The sequence below is a fragment of the Lissotriton vulgaris genome, chromosome 2_1, assembly GCF_964263255.1.
Source record: "Lissotriton vulgaris chromosome 2_1, aLisVul1.2, whole genome shotgun sequence".
Lineage (NCBI taxonomy): Eukaryota > Metazoa > Chordata > Amphibia > Caudata > Salamandridae > Lissotriton > Lissotriton vulgaris.
This window is the reverse complement of record NC_141687.1, coordinates 147,857,363-147,872,739: the sequence shown is the minus strand read 5'-3', so window position 1 is coordinate 147,872,739 and position 15,377 is coordinate 147,857,363. Positions and strand designations below refer to the sequence as shown.

The 15,377-nt window shown below is 49.9% G+C and overlaps 1 protein-coding gene across 4 annotated transcripts in view; it reads left to right on the top strand.

Moving 5' to 3' along the window:
- GTF2I (general transcription factor IIi) overlaps positions 1–15,377 on the top strand; it is a 1,434,650-nt gene that overhangs the window by 1,367,621 nt on the left and 51,652 nt on the right. For all 4 annotated transcript variants that reach the window (XM_086954596.1, XM_086954597.1, XM_086954594.1 and 1 more), the window contains 2 exons: positions 3,466–3,494; positions 6,713–6,784. In XM_086954596.1, the coding sequence (XP_086810722.1) occupies positions 3,466–3,494; positions 6,713–6,784 (101 nt within the window). The remainder of the gene's footprint in view (positions 1–3,465; positions 3,495–6,712; positions 6,785–15,377) is intronic.

Here is a 15,377-nt window from a genome sequence, read left to right as displayed (position 1 = left end):
GCCGACGACACACAGCTGATCCTCTCCCTCACCAACGACCCCACCACCGCCAGAACCAACCTTCACGAAGGGATGCAAGACGTGGCCGAGTGGATGAGGACCAGCCGCCTGAAACTAAACTCAGACAAGACGGAAGTTCTCATCCTGGGCTCCTCGCCCTCCACCTGGGACGACTCCTTGTGGCCCCCCGCCCTGGGCACCGCACCCAAACCGACAGACCACGCACGCAACCTGGGCTTCATTCTGGACCCCTCCCTCTCCATGACCAGACAAGTCAACGCCGTCTCCTCGTCCTGCTTCAATATCCTGCGCATGCTACGTAAGATCTTCAGGTGGATCCCCACCGAGACCAGGAAGACGGTCACCCAGGCCCTCGTCACCAGCCGACTGGACTACGGCAACGCCCTCTACGCCAGAACCACCGCCAAGCTCCAGAAGAGACTCCTCAGCCAGACTCATCCTCGACATCCCCCGACACAGCCACATCTCCGGACATCTGAGAGATCTGCACTGGCTCCCGGTCAACAAGAGAATCACCTTCCGTCTCCTCACCCACGCACACAAAGCCCTACACAACCAAGGCCCGAGATACCTCAACAGCCGCATCAACTTCTACACTCCCACACGCCAGCTCCGATCGACCAGCCACGCCCTGGCCGCCGTCCCCCGCATCCGTAGAGCCACAACAGGAGGAAGGTCCTTCTCCTACCTGGCCGCCAAGACCTGGAACTCCCTCCCGACCCAACTCCGCCTGACCCAAGACCACCTCGCCTTCAGGAAGCAGCTCAAGACATGGCTGTTCGAGCAGTAGCGGACCCCCCCTCCCCAAGCGCCTTGAGACCCTCCGGGTGAGTAGTGCGCGATATAATTGTCTTTGATTGATTTGTCTTTGATTGAGTTGTGCGAGCTTCCTTCAGCCATGGTTTTTCATGTGTTTTTCATGATCTGCTGTTTCTTGAACATCTTCTCCCTCAAGGGCATGGCATTTTGTCAATGGTTACATTGTCCGATTCGCGGATCCATTCATTTTTGGTGATAAGACATCAAGTAGTACTTTTGTTAGACTGCAGATGTAACATTAACTGATGCTTGGCAATGCAAGCAGGGACATAACAAACGCCCCCGCGGTGCGGGGGGCCCCACTGACTCTCTTCAGTAAATGAAGGGGGCCTGGGGCCCCCCTCAGCTCTTCTGAGAGCTGGCCGAGAGGCTTGGGCTAAAGCAAGCCTCTCTCCCTCCAAAGCAGGTACAGGCTGTCTGCAGCCTGCTCTGAGCCCCTCCCGCTGACTGAAGAGAAACAAAGTATCAACTGACATTGTTTCTCTTCAGTCAGAGAATGTGAGGCCTGGAAAGAGGATGGGATGGGGGCCCCAGAGAGCAGGAGGCAGCACGGAGCACTGCTCAGGACCCTGACAAGGGTGGGAGTAGGGGCCAGAGAGAGCATTCTACAAGGCATAGCTCATATATGAGAAGGGATGAGGCAGCAAAATGGTGTCCTCAGGTAAGCAATCTTGTTAGAACGCACCACGGGCAAGAGGGGCTGAGAAGGGTACAAGGCAGAGGGAAGAAGGGTGCAAGGTAGAGAAGAGAAGGGTGCAAGGTAGAGAGGAGAAGGGTGCAAGGCGGAGGGGAGAAGGGTGCAAGGTAGAGAGGAGATGGGTGCCAGGTAGAGAGGAGAAGGGTTACTAGGGGGAGGGCGAGAAGGGTGCAAGGCAGAGGGGGAAGGGTGCAAGCGGGATGGTGATGAAGTTAAAAATGGGCCTCCTCCCCCCCCCTAGGCCCCCCCCACCCTTACCCCCCGGAAACATTTCTGTGGACGCCCATGACAACACACACTACTTTGTGAGAGAGAGTGGAGGGAGAGTGGAGTGATGGTGGAGAGAGAGTGGAGGGAGAATGTTGAGCGAGTAGAGAGAGAGTGGGGATAGACAGTGTGGAGAGACAGTGTGGAGCGACAGTGTAGAGAGACAGTGTAGAGAGACAGTGAAGAGAGACAGTGTAGAGAGAGAGAGTGGAGACAGACAGTGGAGAGAGAGAGAGTGGAGAGACAGTGTAGCGAGTGAGCGAGAGAGAGTGGAGAGATTGGAGATAGAGAGTGGAGAGAGAGTAGAGAGAAAGAGAGTGGAGAGAGAGCGAAGAGAGAGAAGGGAGAGCGAGGGTAGGGAGACAGTGGAGAGAGAGGCAGTGGAGAGACAGTGGAGAGACAGTGAAGAGAGAGACAGTGGAGATAGAGTGGACAGAGTTGAGAGAGAGAATGGAGAGATAGAGTGGAGAGAGAGTAGAGACTGACTGACTCATAGACTGAATACTGACTGACCGAGAAACTGACAGAGAGAGAGACTGACAGAAAGAGAGAGACAGAGAGAGACCGACTGACTGACTGACAGACTGACAGCGAGAGAGACTGACAGACTGACTGAGAGAGACTGAATGACAGAGAGAGAAAGACTGACTGAGAGAGAGAAAGACTGACTCACAGAGAGAGAGAGAGAGAGAGAGAGAGAGAGAGAGAGAGAGAGAGACTGTGATGGAATTGGGGTCACAGTGTGTATGAAGAAATGCAATGCCTCTTAAGATTGCTATTGTCTACTAATAAAAATGTATTATCAAAATGTGCTCTTTGTAGTTACATCTGATTTTGAAATACTGCATTGTCGCTTTGTCTACTGTTTTAAAATGGAAACGAGAAGGAGCAGTGGATGCACTTTTGTCCAAACTGAACGATGAGTGGGCCCGTTGTTGTATATCATGACAGGAGTCTGCATCAGGAAACCCACCTAAACTTGGGCAAACTTCCCCGGCCTACTGATGGCAGGGACCCTGTAATGAATGGACCACCACCTATGATAGCCTGCGGGCAGACTAAGCCCAACTTTTGACTCCACCATCCAGTGTTACTTATAACAGCTGTATTGGTGACAGTGGTGTAACAATAGCCCCGCATCCCCTGCAGTATGGCGGGTCGCTGGCCTGAGAGCTCTAGACTGGCACGGAGAATGGTTGGGGGCCCCCTCCATGTAGTTTGCAGGGGGGTCCCCTCAAGTTTCGTTACGCCACTGAATACAAGTTAGTGTGTGCTTTTTTTTTATATATATTTGTTTTGGTGACGTAATGACATTGTTATTGCTGGTTGTGACTGTTTGGATATTTTAGCCTGTCATAAAGGCAGCGTCCTATTTAGGAATCACCTTTACCCCTTCATTTATTTGGTCCTATATAAAATTATCTCCTGTGAAATATTTTGCAGTGAACTGCGAAAAACGTGTTCCGTGTGGAATAGGTACATTATGCACCAGCTCATAGGAAGGTGGAAGAAAATATGGTTAGCGTTGATTAAATGCAAGGGGTTTATAGGGTTTATCATACAAATGCATAGTCAGCAAAATTAAAAACAGACTGAACTGTGAATTTGTGGTTGTCATATGTGTTTTGGAGTAATGATGTTTCATAACTATTTGTTTTTAGGCCATTTCCTGGGATGGTCCTGAACAACCGTAAGTTTCACAAATTGAAGAATTTGTTTCTTAAGAGAAATTCCCATTTGACAGCATTGTGAGAAGAATGGTATTTGTGGAGATATTTGTAAAGCAATGTTTCTCTCTCCGAAACACCAGAATCATGGTACATCCTTCATGTCCTGGAAGAGGCAGAGGAGTTGTAATCCACGAATTGGCTATTTCCATGTGATAAGGGCTTTAATTATAGGCTAATGGTCTTGGCCTTCCAGCCTTTCCACCTTCCAACTAGTAACATCCGGTGAATCGCCACTAATCGACACCTATGCATAACTGGTATTACTACCTGTGTCATATTTAGTCACCAATGCCTGTTCAGGCAAATGGAGAGTGTAACGGGTTTGGGTAGAGAGACTCATCACACGGGGACGAAAATGTACGGGCACAAGGATAAATGGCATTAAGACAGCAGCAAACAAGAGCATCAGATATGACAGGAGATGGCCAGGGTAGGTGACTGGACAAAAGAGCAGGTGGAAGCATTTGAGGTATGGAAGTGGTTTGTGACAGACAAGAGTGGAGAAGATAAATAACATGAGAGTGGGCATGACACATGATAGGGAAGGTGAAGAGGTGGTCGTCGAAGTTTGCCCACTGGTGCTGGTTGGAAGGGGACATGGGCTGGAGAAGCAGGGGCATGGAGATGTTCAGAACAGTTCTGCCCCTCGGAAGACGTGGGGTGGAATGCACTGAAAACTTTAAAAGAGGCGTCAATGCATATTTGACACTCAGTCCAAGTTAATGAGCCAACTCCACTGCTTGAGCTCTTGAAGGATGGTCAATAATTGGTGTCCATGATAGCAAGGGTTTTGGATTACAGTAGCCATGGAATTTTACATTGTTAATAGTTACATTTTTAATTCATTGGTCAATGATTTTAAATCTGTCGTATCATCAACACTCATTTGAATGAACTTACTGTATGTGGCACATAGCTGCCAAGGTTACAGATTGCTATGTGTGACATTTTTATAATTTCAGCGTAATTAAGAGTGACACTTTAACAACGATGAGTGACACTTTTTACATATCAGTAATCACACCCATTTGAGCATCGAGAAACTCTAAGACCTTGAAGCAGCTGTAATGCACCAAATATGGAAGGGTGCACACATAGCCCAGGGGTCACAACCCGACCGCATACCGTAATTTATTTAAAAAACAACAGTTTAATAAAAAATCAATTAGCTGATTACAGAAGGGCGCGCAGCTTCGCCCGTGATCTATTATTAACCTGAGGCTGAGAATAAGTTACAAGGTTATTCAAGGCCATTAACATACGACACAATGAGGCATCGGGAGGATAGGCGGTCAGGGCAAGCCTCAGGAGAAGGGAGAGGCTAACTAACCTAGTTCAGTCTGGCATTATTATCTCAAAAAGATACAGCGAGCCGTAATAATTCATAAATAGCTGAGCGGCCTGGCCCCCCTGTCCGGGTCCGTGCTACCTAAGAGTACTTGCACCAGTGTGTGTCATATGCAGGTCGTAAGAGTAGTCTAAAATCACATATGGCACAGTAGTGTTTACTAATACTTTCAAACATACTGTCACTCTTTCAGGTGTTTAACTTAATCCTGATGACGAATTACTTCTTTACGAATTACGAATTACTATTAGCGCCTTGAGACCCTCCGGGTGAGTAGTGCGCTATAAAAATTATTTGATTGATTGACTTCTTGTGGCAGCTCTGCTGAGCCCGGTGCCGTGAAGTCAGATGCCAGCAACTCTGCTCCTATAGTGCTGCACAGGTTCGCCGGTGACTCGGAAAGCCTGTGGTCATGGTCCGAGTGCCGTCCCGCTGGCGCCAGTCTAAGACCAACGCCGGTAATATATATTTATAAGCTCTGAGGTGCTGTAATGCATGCAGCCACTTCTAGAAAGGGGGGGAGGGCAAGAAAAGGCACGTACTGGCAAACAGCACCTCAGCCATCGACGTTTGGCAAACACACACACGGTTTTGCCCGCTCACCCATTAATGTGTTACACTGCCTGCAGCGCCTCCTCTAGCTCCACCGAACAGGCTGCGGTAACGCGCTCGGCCCAGCGCCAGTGCGGCAGGTGTGGGAGATGTAGCCATGCAGGGGCTGACTGACGTCCAGAGACATAAATCCACATGATAATAATATTATTGAAACATTTATAGAAACATTTCAGAAGAATGAGGATATCTCTACTTACTATGAGAGGTGAGCTTCAGCGGCAGCAGACTGGTAGGGCCCGGCCTCCTCGTGACCTCACAAACACTCCACCAGCTGCATGAAAATTCAGCAGCCCAGTGTGTTCTGGGATCTAGAAATCACCGCGCCGCCGTTCCTGTGCTTGGGGTTAGGTCGGGTTCGCTGCCGATCCGGTGGATGTCGTCGATCACATTTAAAAAATATATGATTACTGCGGGCTCTCGGTATTAATTTGGGCTGTTCAATGTGACTCAAACTAGCCACGCAGCCGGCAGAGCGGGCAGGAATTTCGCAGGAAGCAGGGCAGATATTGTAACATTGTAGCACTAGACTAGAGTCTGAGTGCAGATCTTTAACTGCTTCACTGCTGCTCCTCGCAAGTGAAGTCTGCTGCGGCCTGGGGCGAACACAGATGGCGCAGGACCACGCTAGCACCTAGCATAGTGGGCAGCCAGTTTCAGCACTGTCAGTAGAGTGCAGGTCAGTGTCAAAAATGCGTGACAATACATTTCAGTGTGGTGTTGCGGGAACACCACACTGAAATGCGTTAGCGTCACGGCTATTGCGTGATACTTGGCAGACCTGGTGGCAGTGGTACATCATTTCTGAGCCTACTAGTAGCACCTAATCCAGAGAATATTCTGACCATCATATTTATCGTCTAGATTATTCCTTCTTTTTATCATAATTGTGTAGGATGCAACATTTCTTTAAGATTCATTTTGTTGTATTACCCATAGGAAATAAACTGACCATGTAACGTTGTTTGAATTATGGGAAAATAAAAATATATTGATGCATGGACTAAGGAATGCCAGTTTTCATAGACCTCATGGTATCCCGATACCTTTATACATATATGCTGGTTTGTTTTGAACACCAATTGCATAGTTGATATTATGTGAATATTGGACTTTTAGCAGCTGCATGTTGGGTATAGGATGCTTGGTTAGGTGCAGCATGCCATTGTTGCATTTTAAATGTGCCAATTCTATTGACACTGTTTTTCTATTTCATAGTTCCAAGTGAATTAGAGCCAAGTGAATCTGACCTATCTGAAGTAATGGAAACGGAATCACTACCAAACGAAGGTGAGAGCAGACATTGTTTTAGCTTTAGATGCTTCTTTTGTTAATATACAGAATCATATCCCCTGCTTGGTGAAGAGATGTAAGCAGGTTCATGTCATGTCTCTGAGCCTAAGGTATAAATTAATCATACTTATAACCTGTAGATTGTGGTGCCTGGTTGCTCAACCAAGGAGCTTTAATTCTATATCAAGAAAAGATGTATTGCAGTGCTACAGATAGTGTAACATTATGTAAGGATGTTTCAATCCTTTGTGCCTTGGACATCCCATTAATGTTTCGGAAAAAGGGATATTGGACTGCTAGAGTCACTTTGATGAATAGCTTGTGCTAAATAGGATGTCTCTCAAAAGATGGTCGGAAATTGTCGCCCTTTCACCAGGTTGGTTTACAGGAGCAGGTGGGTAACATTTTACAGTTGGTTTCAATTTTAGTCTTATCGTCTTCTGCTTCACTACGGAGGGTGTATATTTCATTATGCATTTGACCTGGACTGGTTACAGAAGCAGAGAGTGGTAACAAGTTCTTGGTGGCACACCTACTTTTGGACACCAGGAGTAAACTGTTTGTAAGCAGAAAGAGAAAGGGGTCTCTTGTAAGATAGCGCTTCAGCCGGAGATGAATTCACAATTGTAGACTATTTGAAAGCACGTGCACCAGTGAGGGAATGGGTCATCTGCACCAAACTCTAAATCCCGAACTCAGTTTGAAGACTGACAAAGTTTCATCAGAAACATTTACAGCAAGAAAGACAAGAACATATTTTCTGAAGAGTAATTCAAACTGTTGATTCTTCTCCTTGTGACTAGTCCCATGCGCCAGACTAGAACAGCAGATTTATTTCAGCATTGTTTGTGCATGCCAGCAAGTGGCTTTGTACAGCTCTGCATTGGCTCGGTCCCAAATCAGAAGTGACACACATATGCGCCTCCCCCGTACACTGACATCAGTTCCTATCTTTCTTAGTAGTTGAATGAGGGCCCGGAGCTTGCTCCTAAAGAATTAACCTCATATCAGATTAACTTTTTTCTATTCAAAATTCTTTTTCCAATGTGCAAGGGGTATGTCCTGACCGAAATCTGCAGTGTTTATGCGTTCTATGGACTGTTGCAAACAAGATTTCTGTGACAGATCACCAAGAGGTGTGTCTCTGGTATCTTGAGTTATCGCACAACTTAATTTCCTCCAATGAAGCCTCTTGGATACATCCTAAGGTGATCCAGGAGCACAAAGCCAAAAAGTATATGTCAAGGAACATTAACAAAAGGCATGTAAGGCCTGTCTCTCGTGAAGTCAAGGGTGCAGACCCGCTCCTGCACTCTAGGCTATTCCCATGAAAGCTCTTCCTTCCACTCAAATCTTCATGTAAATCCAAATTGAAGAAGAAACACAAGATGAAGTGGGATTCTTCTTTGTCCTGGCACTTTGAAATGGAGAGATCACAAGGACGTAAAGGTGCCTCCCGGTTCCAATTTTCTACAAAGGAACCAATTTCACAACTGGTCCTGATGCAATCAATCTTCCTGGGTCCATCAGAAGCAGCGCATAAGGTATAGGTCTTCTATGAGGTCATGTTGCAGATTTTCTGCTCCTTTCTGGCTCTCTTTCTCATGTGCCTTAAAACCTCATGGATCTGATTACCATCTGCAGAACCATCCTCGACATCATCTGTACCTCCTGACTCTGCAGCGTAGTATGTCCTGACTCTGGGACAGATACCTCTGCCAACTTTGAACCGAGCATCACAATCAATACCGGTCCCTGTGATGTCGACACCAGCTGTGAGGCCAGCAGAGGACCCAGTTATCTTGTCTGACTCAGAGACAAATCCACCATGACATGTACTGCGCATGTTTCAACACAACTGGTCCAATTTTCTTCTGATTCTAACAAAAGACTTTGCCTGCCCAGAAGTCGCTCTCAAACAAGCCAAACATTTTTGGCTTTGATTCGAGCATACTGAACATGATATGCTGATTACAATGGAGATGATGGGGGTGATGCATCCCACTAATATGACAATGAGAACCATTTCATGGACTTTCAGGAGGTTAGTGGCTTGAATACCTTCTCTGAAGCTGGGTTGTTTCCCAATGCCCCTCCACAGAAGAATCAGCCTCTTTCACTCTAATTATCCAGTGTGCTGTTGGATTTCTCAACGTAAAGCTTCCATTTATTGAGGTCAAGACAAATGTACTGATGGAGGTCCTGTGAACTGGAAAAGTGTCCAACGAATCACACCTCCCTTTTAATTTAGCTTGCCCTCAAAGGGAAATGTACTACCCATTCCCCTCCCCTTCTCTCTGCAGTTTCGAGAACGCCCTGTTCAGGCATAATAAGTTATTTCCTCTACCAGTGGCGTAGTACTACATCTGAAAAACGGGCACATCAGATCGGACACACCACATATTCCAGCAACATCAGAGCGGCCGTCTGACAACCATTTGTCCATTCTGCGACAGGAATTCAAGGCTGTTTTTGACAATGGAGCCATAGAGATGGTTCCAGCATTGGAAATAGGGACTGGATGCTACTCCTGCTAGGCCTGGTGCCGAAGAAGGTTCGAAGCCTTGATCCTATTTTAGACCTTTGCCCTCTCCTCTTCTTCCCGAAAAAGGTCAAATTGAGGATGCTCACATTGGAGCAGGTTCTATCTGCCTTGGATCCAAGAGGCTGAATGCTAGCGTTGGACATGTAATATGCCTGTTTTCACAATGCTGCCCTACAGGTGTTACCTGTGGTTAAGGGTGGGCAAAGATCATTTTCAGTTTTCTTGCTTCCCTTCAGTCTAACCAGTGCCCCTCAGGTGTTCACTATTGTAATAGTCGTGGTCGGAGCACATCTCAGACGTCAAGTATACCAGTGTTCCCCTACTTCGATAACTGTCTGTTGAAGGTAGGGTCGCCAAATGTCAGCAATTAACCTTTGGAGGTTCTTGATCAGCTTTCCATAGTAACACCTGATGCCTTCAAAGAAGCTATTGTTGATCTGAGCTATCCTGGATATGGTGCAGTTTTGATCCTTCCCTCAGGTTTAACGAGTCCAGTACATTTGAACAGTTATCCTGTTGTTTAAGCCTTGGGCATGGGTTTCAGTGAGAGTGGCTCTGAGAATTTTGACATTCTGCATATGGCTGCTAGTGGAGGGATCCAGGTGGCACATGCAATTAGATCTGAAGTCTCAGTGGGCTCAACAGCAAAAGGAACCTATCAGAGTTCATCCAGGTTTCGGAAGAGATTGCAAAAGACATTCTAGTGGGTCTGCCCTACTGCAATTGGACTGGCGGAGACTCCTCCCCCTACATACTTTTCACCACTACAGAGAGAATGCAATGTCAGTATTTTTACGTGCTGCAGTTCCCAAGAAGACTCTCACTCCCTCTCTCTCTCTCTCTGAGACACATTCTGTCTAAAGTGGAATTCCTGGACTCCTGTACGCCTTTCTGCATTAATCACTTTTGGCTTGAATTCTAAAGAAAATCAATTCTGACTGCGCCCAAGTCATCCTAATGGATCCAGTGCTCCTCGTGCGTGCAGATTGAGTGGTAACCGCAAGTTTCCTCCAATCTTCCTCCAGAGGTTTTAGTAGGTATTTTGGCTACCAGATGCCCATCTACGAAATCTTTTGTATGTTGGGCCCTAGAACAAGTGTGTGCCTTGGTGCTGCACCTGTCAAATTGACCCAGTACAATCTAAGCTGTCTGAAGTGTTTTGTATTGTCATTGGGTATTGGTGCTTTTTTTTAAAAAAAAATCAGCGTTCTTTGTTTAGTTACCTGTTGCGATGAGATTTCTTAATGTTTTCCGGGTTTTATTTCCACTGTGATGCCACAATGGAACTTGAATTTCGGTTTGCCTTTCTAATGTGTACCTCATTTCCAGTCCACTTCGTCCCTTGACCCTGAAAACAGTGTTTATGGTCATGATCATGTCAGCTCTTCGCATGAGTGAGCTGAAGACCATCTCAGTTGAGTTGCCTTACATGACATTCTTTCCAGACAAGCTGGTGTTGAAAACTCGAGCTGCATTTCTTCTGAAGGAATGGAATGGAATGGAATGGAAATAGATTTATTGAGCGCGATTGCTGCCCGGGGGCGTCCAAGCGCTGGGGACAGTTTTCCAAGTAAGGTAGACAATCACCCTTCTGGCTCTCTTTGCCCTGCCTCCCCCCTGAAAGAGGAGGAGAGACTCCATTGCTTTGGACACCAAGTAAACCCTCAGTTTCTACATAGATCATACAAAGGACCATCAGATGGACGATCAACTCTATGTGGGCCTTTCGGGAGCAAAGAATGGCAAAGCAGTACAGAAAGTAACCCTCTCTAGTTGGATAGTTCTCTGCATAAAAATCTGCTATGTGGTAGCCAAGAAGCAGCCGCCTAAAGGATTTAGGGCTCCTTCTACTCAAGTCATGGCTGCTGCTACAGCACTAGCATGTAGAGTGCCTGTCCTGGAAATTTGTCAAGCTGCTTCCTGGGCATCAGTGCACAGGTTCATAAAGCACTGTAACCTTGACAGTCGGGTCCGTTGCAATCAGAATTTACTCTGTTGCGTTCTGCAGGACATTTTTGTTTGAACCCTTCCACTCCTGCATCAAGTAAAGTCGACCTAGGATCAGTAGATTGATTAACCAAACTTGCAGCTCCCATACATTCTTATTAAAAAAAAATTACCGGGGGCGTGGCCAAGATGGCGTCGGAGTAGGACGCTTTCTCGAGCCTCTCCGACGCCGTTCCTGCACAGCGGCTGATTGCGGGGTCCCGCGGCATCCTGCCTGCGCTGTTTGGTCGGCGGGAGCTGCCGAATTGCTGGTGGTGTGTGCCGATGCCCTCCGGTCGTCGGAGGGAGCCCGGTAGGAGGCGAGAGCTAGGCACGGTGCAGCGGCCTGCACGGCGGCGGCCTCGCGTGATTTGCTGCCCGGAAGAGGCGGAGCAGCCCCGGACCTTGCCGTGCCACCAACGCGGGGTCCGTTGCGCGGAGCGGAGGCAGCGAGGGTCCGAGCCCGCCAACAGACGGACCGTCCTCTGCAGGACACTTGCAGGAGTGCTCGTCGACCCGACCTCGGGCCGAAGCTAGGTGGCGCCTGAGACCAGCGGAGGGCCGAAGGGCGCCCCCCGGAACCTCGGAGCCGGCCCGCACACTTCATCGCCGGCCCAGCGGAGGTGGAGCAGGGGGATTCCTCGACCCCGGGAGCAGCAGTCGAGCGAGCCTGCCGGCGGGAGGAGGCTGGCGGGGTGACGGCGTGGCGAGGCCCCATCTCGGCGCATGCACTGGAAATTGCCTGGTTGGTGCCGAAGGCCGGAGGGCCGGCGCGTGGTCCTGCATACCCAGCACACAACGAGGTGAGCCGTGTGGTGCCGGCGGCCATTCCGGGGCAGCAGTTGAGCCTGGGATACCATCGGGGGCCCTGAACTCTGGTGTGAAGTCTGTGGAGTGGCTTGCCGATACCCTGGAGGTGGGCCTCCACGGCGGCGCCTGGAGAGAACGAGACGCCCGTGCCTAGCTGGTACAGATTTGGTGGGTGGCGCGCTGTACTTGCCGCCATTTGCATGCTGGGCCCTTGTGGCGGCCGAGTGCCTGGAGCCACTTTGGAGGCACCCTAACGCTGGCATCCCGACCTGGAGGATCCCTGCCTGGCTGTTGGAGGGGACACGTGCCATATTGAGGTTCCGTAGGCCCTAGCCTGGTGATCTGCCTGGAGGAGCAGGCCTCTCCGGCTGCCTTTTGTCCCTGGGTTGACTCTAGGGCACTGGAGCCCCGGCGCTTCGAAGAGGCCTAGAAGGAGCGAGGCCGCACTGCCGTAGGAGGGTACCCCTCTGCTCGCTGGAGGGGCCGAACGGCGCCTGTGGGGTCGCCTTGACGCGGTGAGTCGCCGTCCCGATTCTCAGCCCCGAGTGCAGTGGTCTGGAGCCTGAGTGCAGGAGTGGAGCAGTGACTGGCCACCATGTCCAACTCGCAGCGCAGAGGGGGCAAGCCGGGGAAGGAAGTAGCCCCCAAACCATCACAGCAACCGGCCTCGCCTGGAGCCAGCGGCTCCTCCAGGCAGTCTGATGATGAGGCACCGGCAACCAAAGCCTTCATGAAAGAACTCTTCGCCACTATCAAGGACGATATCTCCGAACTTCGTACGCAGTTGGCCTCGGACCTCAGAGAGGTGAGGAGAGATGTGGATGGGATCGGCGAGAGGGTGGCGATACTGGAGGACCATGATCTGAGCATGGCGAATGATGTCCATCAACTCCAACAGGACATCATACGCCTTACGGAGCAAAATCTGAATTTACAAACCCACGCGGAAGACTTGGAGAACCGCTCCAGGAGAAATAACATTCGTATTAAGGCGGTGCCGTGGGACGGCGAGGCAGGGGACCTGCGTGGGTACGTCCTGGCCCTGTTTCTCCAGATCTTGGAGGATGAGTGTAGGAAGGTACATCCTGACTATGGTTGCCCCCAACTTTTTGCCCTGTGTTTTAGCTGGTTTTGGACATAGTCGACCTGGGACCCTGCCAATCAGGACCCCAGGCCTACTGCTCTCTCTTTAAAATGGATTCCATGTACCCTAGGTACATTTCCAATTGGTACTGGGCCACCTTATCAGACCCTGTAACTCAGGGCATAGGTGTACCCAGGGCTGCCAGGGGCTGCAGCATGTATTATGCCACCCCTGGCTGGCCTCCTAAATTTGACACAACTGGCTGCATGACAGCTGGGGCAAAGTCGTGTAATCACCCTTTGCTGTAGGTGTAGTATACCTATACCTAACCCTAAAATGGACACACAGATTCCTATCAGTCACTCCTATGGCAGGCCTTGACAATCCTGAAGGCAGAGTGCTTGGAATCGTGTGAGATGGTGCTCTGGCATGAGCTGAGCCTGTCTGCAGCTTGCGGAACCAAGTCCTAATAGCTGTTCCATGATATCGCATACCATATACTCTTAAGTGCATTATAATCCTCGCGGTTAAATGCTAACTTTGGTATTGCTTTATCAAAACATGTCGAGTAAGGTGTCATACGAATTGGAATACTAACCCCTCGCCAATTCTGGCGACGGGGTTAGCATTCCACCCTTCTAGAGGGACACGACATGTATGTAACTGTGAACCCCGGTTAAAGTTAACTGAAGCCTCAGCTCCACAAAATGGATGCTGCCACCACAGACACGAGTCTGACCTCCTGCTGCTGGGAGTCCTTCCAGCGAGGGAGGCCTGGACAAAGGGTTTCCTGTCCGGGGCGGTGCTAGCACCGTCCCAGACATGGTTTTGTGTATCCTGGGTAGGCAGGGCTTTTCAGGAAGGTGACTGCTGAGTGGCACCCCGGTGCTCACTACGCATAGGCCAGTCAGAACCAGTTCCAGGGGCACACCAGCCCCTGGCCTGGGGAAGTCCGGCAGGGGAGAGGGGTGTAACCACCCCCCTCCTGGTCCCACCCATAGGCAGGACCTAGTCACCGGGTCAGCCCCCTTTTTTAGTATAAAGATAGGAGCGGGCCCCCTGTTCAAATTAGATCATCTTTGGAATCAAGATACCACTTTCTTCGAAAGGACTTCACGATTTCTTCTTCAAGATTCTCCCTTGTGGCTAAGGAGTAGTCACCCTGCATCCGCAGGCACCATCCTAAAGAACACTGCGGTCTGCTGCAAGTCCTTCATCACGAATCCGACGACCCAGCTCGACGAGACCCGGCTTCCCTGGCCCCTCTGACCTCTACTCACCTCTACAGCCCAGCTGAGAACCGTGAGTGCGACGAGACCTCAAGGGACCGACGATCGCCAAGACTGCACGACATCTTTACTGCAAGCCCACCGTGTCCTCCACTGGTGAGTGCTTTGGGGTCCGAGAAGCCCCGACCCTGCGCAGCTCCAGCACCCAAGATCAGCCCCCCTGCATCTCCACGATCTGCGTGGGGCCCTTCTGCTGTTTGCTGTGCACCGCGTTGTTTGGCTACTAGCCGGCTGGCTTGTGGCCCTCTGAACGACGCCCAACGACTTCACGACTGCTGGTCTGGTTGCTCCAGGCTGGCCTTTGCTTCCTTCTTCAAGAGAGGCACCCCGGACCCTCCTGGTCCACTCCAGACGCCATTTTAGGTCCACCGCGTGGGCTTGAATTTGCCAAGGCTTTGTTGCCCAATCCTGGGTCCAGCGACGCCGACAGCTTCTATCTTCGTGGGACAGCTCGATCCTCCATCCTGGTCGCCGACAACGCCTCCTGGTCCGTGAGATCTTCGAGTCAAGCGTCACCCACTCACCTAGTCGAGGTGGCTACCATCCGGTGCCCTCCTGGTGCCCACTGACTACTGGCTAGTAGTCTCGAACTTGGTCCCCTCTGCTTTCAGGTGTCATCTATCTTCAAGATCCAGGCTTGGATCCGACTGAACTTTCTTCACTGGTCACCGGCCAGCATCTTTTCTTCCGGCTCCTGGTCCGTCTACGAGGATTCCCGACGTCTTTTCAGACCTATGCAGCTGCAGCCCCTGGGCTAGGTAACTTCGGCATTTCGGTGCCCCAGCATAGCCTCACTATCCAAGGGTCAGAATCTACTTTCGTTTTCTCCCTACCAGGTCGGGTTCGCCCGAGAACCCTAACTTTCTAATTCCTAGC